The sequence below is a fragment of the Dipodomys ordii genome, unplaced genomic scaffold (assembly GCF_000151885.1).
Source record: "Dipodomys ordii isolate 6190 unplaced genomic scaffold, Dord_2.0 Scaffold27, whole genome shotgun sequence".
In the NCBI taxonomy this organism is placed as follows: Eukaryota; Metazoa; Chordata; class Mammalia; order Rodentia; family Heteromyidae; genus Dipodomys; species Dipodomys ordii.
In genome coordinates this window covers 4,189,262-4,204,396 of record NW_012267243.1, presented here as the reverse complement: position 1 = coordinate 4,204,396, position 15,135 = coordinate 4,189,262, and the positions used below count along the sequence as shown (strand labels likewise).

Genomic DNA, 15,135 nt, shown 5'->3' with positions numbered 1-15,135 from the left:
CTTTCCTAGAAGTATCCAGCAGTTTCTGGGAAGTGCCAGAGTGACCACAGGTTACTCCCACAGAAGCAAGGTCTCCATTATGTCTGGAGTCAGAAGACAGCACAGCATTCTGTTGACCTACCTGTCCCTAGTGACTCCGTCGAGCCCTCTTAGTATAGCCAATCTCCTGTGTAGTGATGTCAGAGGCTCTGAAAGAGGACAGAGAGGTCTGAACCAGCACCTAGTGGCTTGAGGGATGCAATACCCATTTACTCTCTGTATCTGGAGCCTATCCCCGACAGACTTGCGCCTCCACACCTCAAGGCAGGACAGAACCAGCTGTGATGGCCTGACAGTAGAGAGGCTGAGCTCCAGGTCAGACCCCAGGGTTCTGTTGGCAAGCACAGCCAGCACCCTCACCCCCATAGCCCTAGGCCAGCATTCTCCCTTGCCCAGCCTTCCATACTCAAGAAGGAATTGAACGAATGGCAGGTGCGCAGGCCAAGCAGCCCTTGCTCAAATTAGCTGTGTTGCTAAGGAAACAAGTCAACTGGTTGAAGGAAGGAGCATTGGGTAAAGGAGATAAATCAATAAGTGAACCTATTTTTACCATTTCCCTAATGATTGTCTTGAAGCTGCTCGTCAGAGAAGGGGGCTGGAGAGCTGCAGTGGCACATGCCCTCATTAGTGGCTCAGAGGGAGAGACGGGTGAGCAAAGAGGTGTTTGGGGAGAAGGCAGGAAGTTTTATGAAGTGAGGCTGTTGACTAGCAGACAAGGAGGTGGAGGGGAGGCCTCTTTCCAGGCTTCAGAGCACTGTCATGGTCATCTTCTCACTTGTATGGCCTTGCTCTGTTCTCGGGCAATTGATCCTCTCAGGGAGCTTGCATTGGTTTTCCTGACTACTACTGTCCTCCTCCTCCTCTCAGGCTGTGTGTGTGTGTGTGTGTGTGTGTGTGTGTGTGTGTGTGTTTAAATACATATAGCCTTAATTGATTGTTAACTGATGTATAAACTCGTACATGCTCATTATAACATTCAGACAATAGACAAAGGAGTGAAAGAAGAAAGTGTAAATAACCTTGCCAACCCGACTCTTCTCATTATCTCTCCAGCAAGACAGAATTCTGCCCTCCAACCCCTGCTTTGCTCTCTCCCTCTCTTTCAACATTAAAAGAATCTCCTGGCTTCTTTTCTGTTTCTTTTTAATATATAATATATGCTCAGAGTATACAGCATAAAAAGTTCAGATAGGTATGCAGTGTAAAGGAAATTTGGGACATCTTTTAAAAGATACCTCTGGCTCTGGTTCCCTAGTACACAGTAGAAGCTCAATCAATATTAAAGGAGGGAAGGAGGGAAGAGGAGGTCCCTTAAAGAACCAGTCCCATTGAGGAACTATTATAAAGACAGTTGTAGTCTCTTCCTCCAACTTGGGACAGGCTCCTGCTATTCATTTATCAATTAATAATTTACCAAGTACCAGTGTTTGGATGTTCACTATGCACAGTGCTGAACAAAGATATAGGGTTGATCAAGATTGACAAAACCTCTGGTCTCAGACTCCCAGGCTACATTTGTTCAAGATTGTAAACTATGAACAATCTGGACTCCAGGGATGAACATTCTTCTCCAAAATAAGCTTCACATAAGACATGGTATCTAATAGAAACCACTGTGTTGGAGGCAGAAAGACTCACATTCTCCCTGGCTATGATTGCAGTGTAGAGGAATGTTCTTTGAGACCATGGCTACATGGAACTGCTTTTAACCTATCAAGTCACACCTTTGGGTCACCTGTGAGATGCATTGGCTTAATTTGTGGGCTGATAGAAGCAGTGCTGGCTATTTCCTTTGGAGATGAGCAGAGTCTCTGATGTTGGGCTTAGAGTTCTACTAGCAGGAAGAAAGGGAATCAGCCTGCAAAGGTAGGAGTGAGCTGGAGCCTGATCTGAGCTGGACAGAGGGACTACACTGCCTTTATAATAGCTCCTCAATAGGGCTGCTTTTTCAGGGGGTACCTTACCTTCATTTCTTCCTTCATTTAGTATTGATTGAGCTTCTACTGTGTACTGGGGGCTCTGCTAATCATTGCTCGTGGGGATGTGAATGTAACATCTGCTTTCAAGGTGGGAAGAGCTAGGAGAAATAAAAATGTGATATGTTACACAAAGAAGTGAGTGCCAAGGAGACAGTTCACAAAGTGACTTTGTACTTTGGGCTTGACTTATGACCGGAATGGGAATTGATGGTATAAGACTAAGATGTTGGTTCCCACTCTGTACTTTTTTCTTTTTTTAATGTTCTGTGTGAAGTTCTTTCTTTTTTAAAAAAATAAGTTTTTATTGTGAAAATACTATACAGAGGGGTTACAATCACATGAGCAAGGTAATGAGCACATTTCTTATCAAGCATTAAAGCAAGGGAAGTCACAATGGAGTCCAAGGCAAGGGCTTTCTGGGGTCCGGATAGAATTGGGTGTTCTCTTCTTCTGCTGGTGTCCTTTAAGATTTCCTGGTTCTTGTCTTTCTTTTGCCCAGCTCACGGGAACCTGAAATCTCACCTTTCCTTCCAAATGTCTTACCTTACCCTCTTCATTACCTCAGTTGAGATTCCTTTGAGGTCTAAATGGTCTGGGAAGTCTATAGGAGATTCATCTCCATAGTGTGTTGATGACAGCAGTTTTCAGAATTGCAATCCATAGGATCAGTACTCTGAAAAGCTCCTTAGACATCAGGCAGGAATTTTATCTGGCAGAAGAAGTTGAAATAAGGTCTTTTCAGAACCCAAGAGACACTAAACGCCCATCTCTTGATTCTGGTTTTGGGGGCTTGGTAACACCAGATTTGAGACTTTATGACTTTCTAGCCTTCCAGATACCTGACCAGTCACAGAATGGCCATAAGGTCCTTTCTGAGGTTCCTGTTATATCTGTGACAAGTCTCAGTTATCTGTGTTTGTACCCCTGGGCAATTGGGGCTTAGAGGTCCTAGCAGGGAGCCCTAGAGTAAGACCTTCTGGCTAGAAAGAGGCAGGTGTCCAGGTGGGGTGGGGGATGGGGACAGTGGAGCAGCCACACTCCAAGCAGGTGTTAGTGGGCAGAACACTGGCACAGCTGCCAGCTCCCTTTCCTGCCTCAAGTCTCAGCATGCCTGAGAGTTCACCTACTTGGATGTCTGTGGTTTATTCCCTTCTGGTGGAGAAGATGCAACCCTAAAAAGCAATCACAGACCAAAGCTGTCTCCTGAGAGCTAGTGACGTCTGTCGTCTGAACGGGAAAGTGCTCCTTTGCAGCCCCTGAGCTCCTTAGCTCTACTCAGTAGTTTTCATGAGAATGGCTAGCCAGGTGGACCCCATACTCTTGTGAACAATGCTATTAGGGCATGGCATGGAAGAGGCGTTAATTTTACTCCCATCAGAGCCAATATCCCCTCCTTTCCCCCACTTCTAGGGATGGACAGGAAGAATTGCCCTTTGTACAGAGTTCGCAAGTATGTTCCTCAAGAGAGAGACTCAGAAAAAGGGTCCAGGGTATGCTGTGTTCTGTTCCTAGCCCCTTTATGTGTGTACATGGATGTGTAGGGTAAATACCTTATTCAGGAGTACGTGTGTGTGTGTGTGTGTGTGTGTGTGTGTGTGTGTGTGTGTGTGGATACTGTACACAGTAGTACTAAAGGTTCCAAAGAGTCCTACTGGGAAGAAACCTACTTAACTTTACTTAACCCAGGCTTTCCCTCATTCATTTGATGCAAGTTCCTGTGGCACTAGTGCTGTGGCCTATATCACAGGAATGCTGCTGGAAATGCACTTCACTTCTGTTCATTCAGCAAGGACTTGTGGCCATGTTTTCAGGTCTCTTTCTGGACATTCTCCCTAACGTATTTTCAGGAAAGGACATGGATTCCTCTCATCTTCATCTTGTCTGATAGTTCTTAGGATTCTTGGCCTGTGTTTGGGGTTTTGTGGGATCCTGGCCATAGAAGTGGTCTCTAATCGTCATTATTCTTTTGTCCAGAGCTTTGAGTTAGAGCTGGCCATGGGAGAGAGGTGTACTCCTGCAGTAATTGGTGGCCTTGATGGGCAATAGGTTGCAAGGGGCTTGTTCTGAGAAGGTGAGCATGCAAGCTAGGCGTGTGCCTATGGCGTGTTTAACTCTTGAGCTGTACCTAGTATCCAGGGAGTTTGGAGGAGGAGGTTTGCCCAGTGGGACTGAGAGACTTTTCTGTGGTGAGATCCCTTCTGTCTTGTATAGGTATGAAGGGATCTGGAGGCCATAGTCTGGCTTAGAGGTCCCGTGAGGCCCTTCCAGACCTAGGGCTCGGGGTAGAGAAGTAGAAGTTCCTAGGGAAGGGGAAGTTTGTGAGGGGAGTTTGTGAGTACTGGGAGGAGTGTGGGAAGGAAGCATGGTCAGCTGCTGGAGAGTTCATGAGACTCAGAAAGGGAGGAGATGGCACTGCCACATGGAAAGTATAAGGGCTTAGGGTGGACACACAGCCAGCCATCTCCCCCTGTAGCTTCCTGGGCAACTAATAGCCTATTCACACCACTGCTACTTATTTGGCCTCTACATGGAGAATGCCCTGTGCCCTGCCCCTTCCCAGAGATGCCTTTGTCCTCGATACAACTAATGGCAGAGATGGGGTAGGAAGCATAAAGGGACATATTTATTTGCTCCATTGTATTGGAAAAGAAGACTCTAGATTCTGTACCCTACACAGCTGGCCCTGCTCTGTGGGGAGATAGAGGAATGGTTGCTGCGTTTCCTTCCCCTTTGCCAGATCTTCTATTCTCTCCTGCCTAGATTCTGGAATGCCAGAGCACAGGTTGCTCTGGGAGGCCAGCGGTAGCAGCTGTCTTATGTTTGTCATAACAATAGTTACAGGATGAAATCCTAACGTGCAGACAGATGACTGGCTCTAGAAGGGAGCCGGCGTTTCCCTCCTTCTGTTTTTCCTATCAATCGCCCCACCTCCCCTGAGCTTGCAGTGAGTGTTTGTGCAGGAGTCAGGATGCTGGGTTTGAGTCATAGTCCTGTTTTTCAAAAAAGGTACAGGGAGCCCCTCAAAAGTGTGCAGAAAAATATAACAGATAAAAGCTGGCATTCATTTGATTTGCAGTTTGGCTTCTAGAGGCTGGACTTTGCCTTGGTAGATTTTAACTCAGGTTATCCCTTTCTATTAACTATAGATAGATATTAGATATTAGATATAGATATTAACCTAGGAAAGAAGGTGGAGCCATGAAAAATCCTCCTGGATCCCTGGTGTGTTTCCTGACTTGGATATTAAGACAAAAGGTGGCTCAAAGGGGGATGGAATAGAAGGCAGGCAGCCCCAGCTGGGTCCAAACAATCACTATATACCTCATGAAGCTGATGATTGGGAAGAGCAGGGGTCTGCTGTAGCATGAATTGTGTTTCTTCTGTACGCACCCCTGGTTAGTTTCTGCCTTTTGACTTTATGTTCACCCAGTACCTGGAGCATCTGCCTCATACCCAATTCTGTTATTCACTGGCTGCTTCCTTTTCTCAGAGAAGAAGTTTTGTGACCACAAACCAGTCCCAATGATTAAATAGCTACGTTTCATAGCCTAGGAACCATACACTGCCCTGCCTGCCAGCTTGCTGAGGTAAATCTTGCAAACTACAAGGCACAGTGGGAGTGATAAAGTGTGTATATTTATGTTCCTGGCCATGTCAGATGCTGTGTCTATCTCTCTTGGATGAACTTGTTCCTTAACTCTTCTTTTCCCACGCCCTTTGAATACATGATCCTGGCCACCATTATTGCCAATTGTATCGTCTTGGCCTTGGAGCAGCATCTTCCTGAGGATGACAAGACCCCGATGTCCCGAAGACTGGTATGTGTGCTCCGTCCTGCTCCCTCTGCTCCCGTATCCTTGGCTTCATCACTCTCCCTCTTCCCCTCTTTCCTGCCTCTCCTCTGTGACAAGTTAGCAACAAAACCCCACTGGGACTCACAGAGAAAAGAGGGCATTGAAACACTTGTGTGTTCACCACATGGCAGCTAGATATGGGGGCCATTTGCTCTGCTCTTCTTTCCTGAGGGAATTTTGAAGTGAGAGGAAAAAGGGAGGGTAAAGGAGGAGAGGGAGGAAACTGAAAGCCTGAGTGTACTGGTGATTGTGAACTTGCTAAATGCTGATGTCCAGATTCTCCCTAAAGGAATGATTCACATATCTATTCCCCAGGAGAGAGCAAATAAATCACTTGAAGTCTAAATATGTGAGTGAGTGGCCCTGGGCTGATCAACTGAGCACGAAAACCCTGAAATTTCTACCCAGTACAAAGATCAGCAATGAAGAAGACGTGCCTTCTCTTGGCAAAGTCAGGGCCCTCAGGTGCTGTCAGGGGAGAAAAGTCTAGTCCCTAGTGTGACCACACATTTGTCCATTTTTACAGCTGGCCCTCTGGCTCTGTGCGCTCCACAGAAAGCCTACAGTCCCCTTTGTCCTTCAGCCCATTTTCTACCTGTGCTAGGGCAGGCTTCACACACGCATGCAGGAGATGCACAGTCTTCCTCTCACTGGTGCTTTTGTTTCTCACCCTCACAGGAGAAAACAGAACCGTATTTCATTGGGATTTTCTGCTTTGAAGCTGGGATCAAAATCGTGGCCCTGGGGTTCATCTTCCATAAGGGGTCATACCTCCGCAATGGCTGGAATGTGATGGACTTTATCGTGGTCCTCAGTGGGTGAGTCTTTTTCCTTGTTCGTGTGTGTGTGTGTGTGTGTGTGTGTGTGTCTGGGTATGGACATTGTGGTGTCTGAAAATGGCTGGAGCAGAGAACCCAGGGGTGGAAAGACAACAGACTGTGGAATGGAGTCAGAAGAAAAAGTTTAAGGATAAGATTCCTCAAGGGGCTGGATTATAGAGAGGGAGTTGGGTATACAGTAGGCAGATGTGTGCCGAATCTCCTTCTCTGTGGAAAGTTGTGTGGCCTTGGCAAGGGCCATGGGATACGTAGGAAGATCTATCTTCCCAATCTGTGCATGGCTAAAGTTGCTGAACACCCATTTTCTGGGGGAGGGGTGGGTCTTTCCACTGAAGTAAGCAGACTTGTGCCATCTGACAGGTACTCCCCAAGAGATGAGCCAAAAGCCTCATCCTTGTGATGTTTCTGTTTCTTTTGGGGATTTGAAGTAGACCTCAAACCATATTCTCTGAGCTGAAAATTAAGACTCATGCTCAGAGAACAGACTTTTCTTTTTGTAAAAAAAGGATTTCTATATGTATTTATAGCTTAAAATTGAATCCTATTAAAATGTTTGATAAATCATTCCTTTGAAACTAATAGAGTAGTGCTATATTGGGGCTGATCTAGCGTCACAGGAGTGTCACACATGCTGGTGGTACATTTAGTTAAATATTTGATAACTCCTTCTTTGGGATATTAATATAGTTCAGGGACATTGGGTGGAGTCAGCACCATCGGCAGCAAATGTGGTATGTATCAGGCCTTGGCAAGGTGGTGCTAGGTCTGCTGTACTGGGCTTCTAGTGTTTGTGGGTCTTGAGTTGGGTGACTCTTGGTGTCTGTTGGGGAGGTGGGCAGTTCTATGTGAGTGTGGTAGCAAGGGACATGGTATGGAAATGCTCATATCCAGCTGCCTAGTGGACAGTATCTCAAACTCACACAAGAGAAGAGTGGTATAGAAAGCCAAAGAGGGAGAGATTTGCAGTCAGCATTATGATAGGTCCAACAAAAAGAGGAGAAAATAGTTAACTTTTTTTCAGGTAATAGGGTGGGTGTAGGTAAAGTCTGAGAAGAGCAAAGGCCTGGAAATCACTTCATTTATCCATTTTCTGATGGAAATACTTGTGTACTTGATCATTAGACTTATAACAATTGAGTAAAAGAAAAATAGTTGCAGATATAATGGACTGCTGTATAGCTCCTAAACAGCTAACGTTTCAATATAGGAAGTGGATAAGTAAATAGGGTGATCCTCCTCTTCCTCCTCCTCCTCCTCCTCCTCCTTCTCCTCCTCTTCCTCCTCTTCCTCCTCTTCCTCCTCCCTCCTCCCTCCTTTCCTCCTCCTCCTCCTCCTTCTTCTTCTTCTTCTTTTCAAAAAGAGTATTATTATATATATATATTATATATATATATATATATATATATTATATATATATAATATATTATATTATAAGAGTATTTTTCAAGTTACTTTCCTAAAAAATTTCATTTCAAATATGATTTCATAGATGAAGGTACATTTTATATATAATATTACATAAGTATATCATCCTAGAACACAGCAGCTTGGTAATGTTTTAAGTGTCTCTAAAGTCAAGAAAATATTCCACTTGACAAGGCCTAAGTGAGAATAGAAGACAAGTGCTGTAATATGTACATGTTAAGGTTGGCCCCTCACATTTCTGTATGTATCAGAGACCATTTGAATGTTTTGTCCCTTCTGTTTAGCTTTAAAGGATTACATATGTTCATTAAAGAACATACAGAAAACCCTAAAGAAGAGAAGAAAAAAAACCAGTTCGTTGATTAAGAGAGATTCTGGGTTTTTTTGGTGACTTTTTTCTCCCAGCACTTAAATGCCAAAGAAGCTTCCCTTCAAATGCTTGTAATGCCATTCTCAACATGCCATCCTCCTATCACCCATTATCTCCTGCTTCAGTAAAAAACAGTAATGACTGTTCAGTAGTTTGTTAAATGGATGTACACAGCTTGCTTCTCATTTTTGCCATTATTCAACAACACTTAGTTTGCTTTCTGGCTTTTTACGATGATAAATAATTATTAAAGATGCTCCAACATGCATCTTTTGGTTGTCACATTTTAGCAGACAACGTTGACAGGTTGAAATGCAGTCAGTTCTCTGTATCCATGGATTCTATGTAGCAGATTCAATCAAGCGTAGATAGGAAATGTTTGGGGAAAAGGCATCTATATTGAACATACACAGATTTTTTATTCTTGCCATTATTTTCTAAACAATACAGTAAAACAGCTATTTTCCAGCATTTGCACTGCATTAAATAGTGTAAGTAATCTAGACGTGGCTTAAAGTATTCAAGAGGGAGGAAGTGCAGAGGTTATATGCAAATACAATGCCGTTTTTATATAAGGAATGTGAGCATGTGTTAATTTTGGCATTAAGAAGGGATCCTGGAGCCAGTTAGGGCAAGTGCACTTTACAGAGCAGTCTGTTGTTGTGTGGTGTATGTGTGTAGGGGTGTGTGGGAACTATGAGAGGTGAGGGTAGGAGGAGGAAGCAGACCATTTGACTAGACAAGAAAGAAATGGAAAGAGCTGCAGGAATGGGTTGTGATGTTGTTGAGGGAGCTGACTGATGGGGGCCAGCAGGATCCTATGTTGGCACAGCCAGGGGGGCTATCTGTTCCTTACCTGTATGTCAGGACAGGTGTTGTCCTAGCCTAACCAAGTCACTTAACCTGTCTCTGTTCATCTTCCCCATCCTAGTGGCTCTTCAGGCTTTGCTGGCTCTGTGGAATGGCCTTAAAAAGCCCTTTCGTGGACTGGGGGGGTAGCTCAGTGGTAGAGTGCTTGCCTTGATACATGAAGCCCTGGGTTCGATTCCTCAGTACCACATAAGGAGAAAAGGCTGCAAGTGGCACTGTGTCTCAAGTGGTAGAGTGCTAGCCTTGAGCAAAAGAATGGAGGGCTAGCACCCAGGCTCAAAGTTCAGCCTTCCCCCCCGCCCCCCAAAAAAGCCCTTGATTTCCATTTGAGCCAATAGGGCTTTGTTCCTGGTCCTTCTCTAGACCTACTGCCTGGCCTTCTGCCCAGCAACTAGGAATCTCCTTCTCCTTTACTTACATGTGAATGAATGTTCTCTAGAGGAAGGTGTGACGTTCTTGCGCTCCCTGCTGAGGACACAGGATTTTGGTTATAACTCACCTGCATAGATAACCTCATTTGTTTTTATCATCACACAGGATGTTTACTTACTATATTGTCTCTCTTTTTAAGATGCATATCATCTGCAAATTCAGCCAGAGTCTTGTAATAGCAGCCTGGAAGAATGTAGTTGATGATATTTTTTTTTCTTTTTTGTGGTACATCAAATTATGGGGCACTTTGTAATTATTGGGGTCTTAGATTCAATGAGCTATGTTGTAACACCAAGGTAGCAAGGCAGGCAAAGCAGACTCCAGAGATGAGTCATCTAGTTCTCACAGAGACGCTGTCATTATCCAAAGATCACCTGCTTCTCCATGGCAGATTCAGGAGTTCAGATTATATCATCGAATACAGGTCTGATTTAAAACAACAACAATAACAAAAAACCAACAACAACAACCACCAGTGTCCCATGCAGTTTTCTCTCCAGGCCACACAGAATTCCTGATACCTGGGTTATTACCCAGGACCATTTTAGATTGAGTAAGCTAAGGCCCAGCATGTGTATAGCATGGCACAGCACCTCAGCGCAGAGGTTGCACAACTTCTCAGCTGTCTGTAAGTGGTGGGCAGAAGGGTGTGAGGGTGGTCAGTGCTAGGCTGTCAGACACCTGGCTTAGCCCAAGGTCTCCCCTCACTCACCTTTGCTGAGACAAGCATTTAGGGACCTTGGGCCACCTCATTCTGTTTACTACCTCTGACTTTCCACCCTCTAGTATTCTTATCTCTGTAAGTTGGTGTTGAGGATACAGGGCTGGGGCACCTTTCTCCTAACAAGGGCCATTGGTGACATTCATAGTCTGATCAATGTAGGCAGAGGGGCTCTGGCAGCCAATGAGACGGAGGTATGTCTGTCCTGTCCCAACCAAATCATCTTCCAGGCCTTCCCCAGCCCATGACTGATATTCCCCACCACTGAGAGAATGAATTTAGGTATATTACTTCATGCGATCCCCATAATCCCATAAAAAGCATTGTCTGAGTCTGTTTCTGTGGCTATCACATAATATCTAAGACTGGTTTAAACAACAGGGATTTATTTCTGACAATTCTGGCAGCTGGGATAAAAGCCTGGCCCTGGCACTTGCTGAGAACCTTCTTGCCAAATCATGGCATGGTGGAGAGCAGCACAAGGTGAGGATGGACACAAAAGAAAGAGAAAAAAATGGGCCATACCCATTTTTCTATTCTGGTGAGAGCAGCCTTGATCTGCTCATGGCCTGATAACCTCTTAAAGTTCCCACTGTTAATCCTGTTACAACAGCAATGGAATTTTGACATGAGTTTTGTCAGGGATATTCACACCACAGCAAGGATCTTATCCACATTTTACAGATGAAGAAACTGAGGCATGAGAGAATATGCCATATGATAGTAGGCCCTGTTCATAGAATCTGAGCTCACATCATGTGATTTCAAATTTCTTCCTTGACATTCTTCATTCCTACATCATTAGCTCATTAACTTTATAACCCCCAAAGGTTCTGTGGTCTTAAAGCTCTTTGATTCCATATTCTTCTTGAGGCATTGCTTTTGTTTGGGGGTGGGGAAGGGCGACATAATCAGGAAAATGGTCCTTGTCCAAGGCTAAGGTATCTGTGTGGTTTTAGAAGGACAAGAGCTGATACGCTTCTCCTAAGAATTCTCCCTATGAGCTTTCAAAGCAATTGCCTGCCAGAGAGGACATGTTCGCCCTCAGAATAATATGGTTTGAAGCATAAAGACCACATGAGAAGTTCCAGCTGATTTCTTCATTAACTAGCTTGTTTATTCACTCATTGATTCATCCAGCAAAGCTAGTATTGATTGTGGAAGGAAAAGCTGGGACTGAGAAACTCTGAATTTAACATTCTCATTTGTGCTGCGAGACAGTGAGTTTGCCATTCTTTTAACCAACTTGTTTTTTTCAGTTCTGGGTTTTCACCTCAGCACCTTATACTTGTGAGGCAAGCACCCTGCCACTTGAGCTACTGTTCCAGTCTCTTCTGCCTTTTTAACAGTTGTTTTACAGATAGAGTCTCAAGTTTGGTCCCAGGGTTGGCCTCGGCCCATGATCCTCCCTTATACTTCCTGTCTAGATGGGATTATAGGCAGTCTTTACCATGACTGTCCTTTAAATAAACTTTCGTATCACAGAACTTGATATCTCTTTTGAATTTGTAACAATTCAGGATTAACGAGAACATTTATGCATATTTCTGAATACTTGTCAAACAAATTGGAGTATTCCAAACTACTTGATGTCTATTATACATTAGTCTTAATTTAATAAAACCTGAAATAGATGGATCATGACCGAGGAGGATGAGAACTCAAGGACTCTCTTACACCATGAAGAGAATAAGGGAGTCCCTGCCTTGGACCACTGGTCATCTCTGTATGTACAGTGCCTGACATATAGTCAATAGTCAATGCTAATTAGAATGGATCATTTTCTTATTCCAAGTTTCTTATCCTCTATGTGATACAATGGAGAATGTTAGGAGAAGCCTGGGCTTGGGCAGAAAAGAGGCTGTCCATTCCTGCACCTTCTCTTGAGTCTCACTGGGATCTGAATTTCCAGCTCTGTCTGTCTAGTTTACATCTTGACCACTGTGTTAGGGAAATAAAAGCTGTGTGCTCACACCACAGGCCATTAGGAAGTGTGGGACTTTCTGACATCTGGGCCTATTTAGCAGGTTTTCATGCTATCTCTTGAGGATTGTTTCGTGGGGATTGCTGAGAGTCAGGATAAAGCTAAATTTTGGATACTTAGAGTCCTAGAGGTGGTAGAAAGAGAGGTGGGGAAAAAAATCAGTGCCGTCACCCAAATTGTTGTGTAATAAAAGCTACCATTGATTAAGCCACCTTGTTTGTCAACATTATTTCTAACCCTAAAATGTTGTACTGAAAAATAAGTATCATTAGGTTGGGTTATTACCCAGGACCATTTTAGATTGAGTAAGCTAAGGCACAGTTTTAACAACTCACTCGTATTCAGATGGCTGATACAGTAGGCTCTAGGTCTATAGCTTAGCCTCCCACAGTTTCAGCTACTCATGGTCAATCACAGTGTGAAAACACTGAGTAGGACATTTCAGAAATAAACATTTCCTGAGTTATGTCTGGTGTGATGTTCTGAGTAGTGTGATGATGTGTCCGTGTCCTCTCTCACCTGTAACATGAATTGTTCCTATGCCCAGGGTATTCCTACTGTGGATACTGCTCACCCACCAGAAGCATACTAGCCGCTATCTAATCAGACAGTACCTCAACACACCGCAGTACCTTACTTAATAATGGCTCCAAATTACAGGAGTGGTGCTATTGGTAATTTCATTAGAGTATATCCTATATTATCATTATTATTACTAATCTCTTGCTGTGTTTGTTTCTGAATTAAACTCTGCCTTCCTGTGTACATATAAGGAATAAAACATGATCTATTGGGGATCTGGTATTGCCCATGCTTGTATACATCCACTAGAGGGTCCTAGAACAAATCCGCTGTAGGTACAAGGGAGTTTTGCATATGCCAAAGCTGGGATTGCAACCCAGTCCTATGTGTCTTCAGCATCTTAGCTCTCTCTTGAAGCCACAGTACCTCCCTAGGTAGGTAATGGCACCAAATGTTCCTCTGTTGCTGGAGAAATATAGGCTTCTCTCCCTGTTTCTCTTCTGCATCTTTAGGTCCTGGCCCAATGGTGGATCCTGTGCTGTTCCTTCCCATTTAGGAAATCCTTGTTTTCAATTGTGTGTTAAGATACTGGTGACATTACAGCGCCATTCTTGGATGGTGGTCTGGCCTATTTTCTCATCAAAACATGAAGATCAGCTCAGAACAGGCTCTGCTGTCAGTCTTGCCAGCCTTGCCTCTTCTGGTTTTTCCTTAACTGAGGTGTGTGCAGGTGGGTCTGTACCTCCTGCCAACATCATCATCCCCTGTCCCAGTCACTCAAGAGACTGTCAGTGTGCCAGGCAGAGTGGTATGATGGGGGTGGGGTTTGACTGTTCCCCACCAGAAGCAATGAGCCACATGCATGAATACCCAAAATGGCAACCCACCTAGCTGTAGGGCTCTTCTTGAAGGAAACAAACAAACAAACAACTATTTAACTGGAAAGTGATGTATAAACAGGTGAGACAGCTAGATGAGGAAAGAGAAGGGATTGGTTGGGAGGAAGAATGCTGTGTTTGTAAGTACTTGGAGGTGGGAGAGTGATCAGAGAGACAGTAGGACAGGACATGTCTGGGCCCTTGGCAAAGGGAATACTGAGAGACTCACCTGGAAAGATCAACAGAAGAACCAGCCTGGGCCATGCAGGGGAGTGTGTACTTGAACCAGAGGGCAGCAGGGAGCATCTGAAGGTTAGAAGCAGGAGGCGGCGATCCTCCTCCTAACTGCTGTGGATGCTGTGCAAGTCTTTTGTCTTCTTTTTCTTTGCCCTGGAATCACCTCTGAGGCAAAGCATGGAAAGGAGAAGGGTGCCACTGTTTTTCGCTGGAGTTTAGGGGAATGTATGTAGCCCAGCAGAGGGAGGGAAAAACGAAGAAAAAATGGGGACAGGGAGGAGAAAAGGCAAGAGAATGCTGCAGAGGAGCTGGGAGCTGCCACTGTGGACCAGTGGCATATGCAGAGTGGTTTAGCCCGAAGCCTGTTGGTAGGAGGAAGATATCTGGAGCTAAATATATATCGATAGGTATTTTTAGAGGGTTTTTTTGTAAGACGGCTGCCCTAACATACGAGTTTCCCTAGCAGTTAAAGATCGAGGAAAGCATACTTTTCCTCTGGGAGCACTGTCTCTCTGGTGCTGAGATTGTGGGGGAGGTGTTGCGTATGTAGCCTTGGGGGGGGCCCAGCCCAATTTAAATCCCTGCAGTAATAATGTGATAGCCCTGGGTATTTATATAGTTCCTCTGCACCAGGGAGCCTGGCAGGATTTTACAGACCTCTCTTTTTCTCTAGGTGGGTGAAGGGAGAGGTACAGTAAGCAAAGGGTGAGTACAGGGAGGAGGCACAGAGCTTGTCATTTTTGCGATGGAGGAAGTGGGGTTGAATGAGGCGATAGGAGGGACTTGTAGCCACCCAGCGGCTCTGAGGCAGGAAGACAAGGAAGGCAAAGCCTTGATCTGTGGGTGGGAGTTTTGTGAGACCTGGAATTCTTCCTTTCAGCAGAGCTGCTCCCTGCTTTTTCTGGTAGACCTCTCCCTTTTCCTCCCAAGAGATTTGTTCATTTCTAGCTCCACACTGGGGAGCAGCACTGAGACTTGTAATGCA

The 15,135-nt window shown here is 44.7% G+C and overlaps 1 protein-coding gene across 4 annotated transcripts in view; it reads left to right on the top strand.

Moving 5' to 3' along the window:
* Window positions 1–15,135, top strand: part of Cacna1e (calcium channel, voltage-dependent, R type, alpha 1E subunit) — a 305,919-nt gene that overhangs the window by 22,924 nt on the left and 267,860 nt on the right. For all 4 annotated transcript variants that reach the window (XM_013015540.1, XM_013015541.1, XM_013015539.1 and 1 more), the window contains exons 2-3: window positions 5,731–5,836; window positions 6,551–6,690. In XM_013015540.1, coding sequence (XP_012870994.1) covers window positions 5,731–5,836; window positions 6,551–6,690 — 246 coding nt within the window. The remainder of the gene's footprint in view (window positions 1–5,730; window positions 5,837–6,550; window positions 6,691–15,135) is intronic.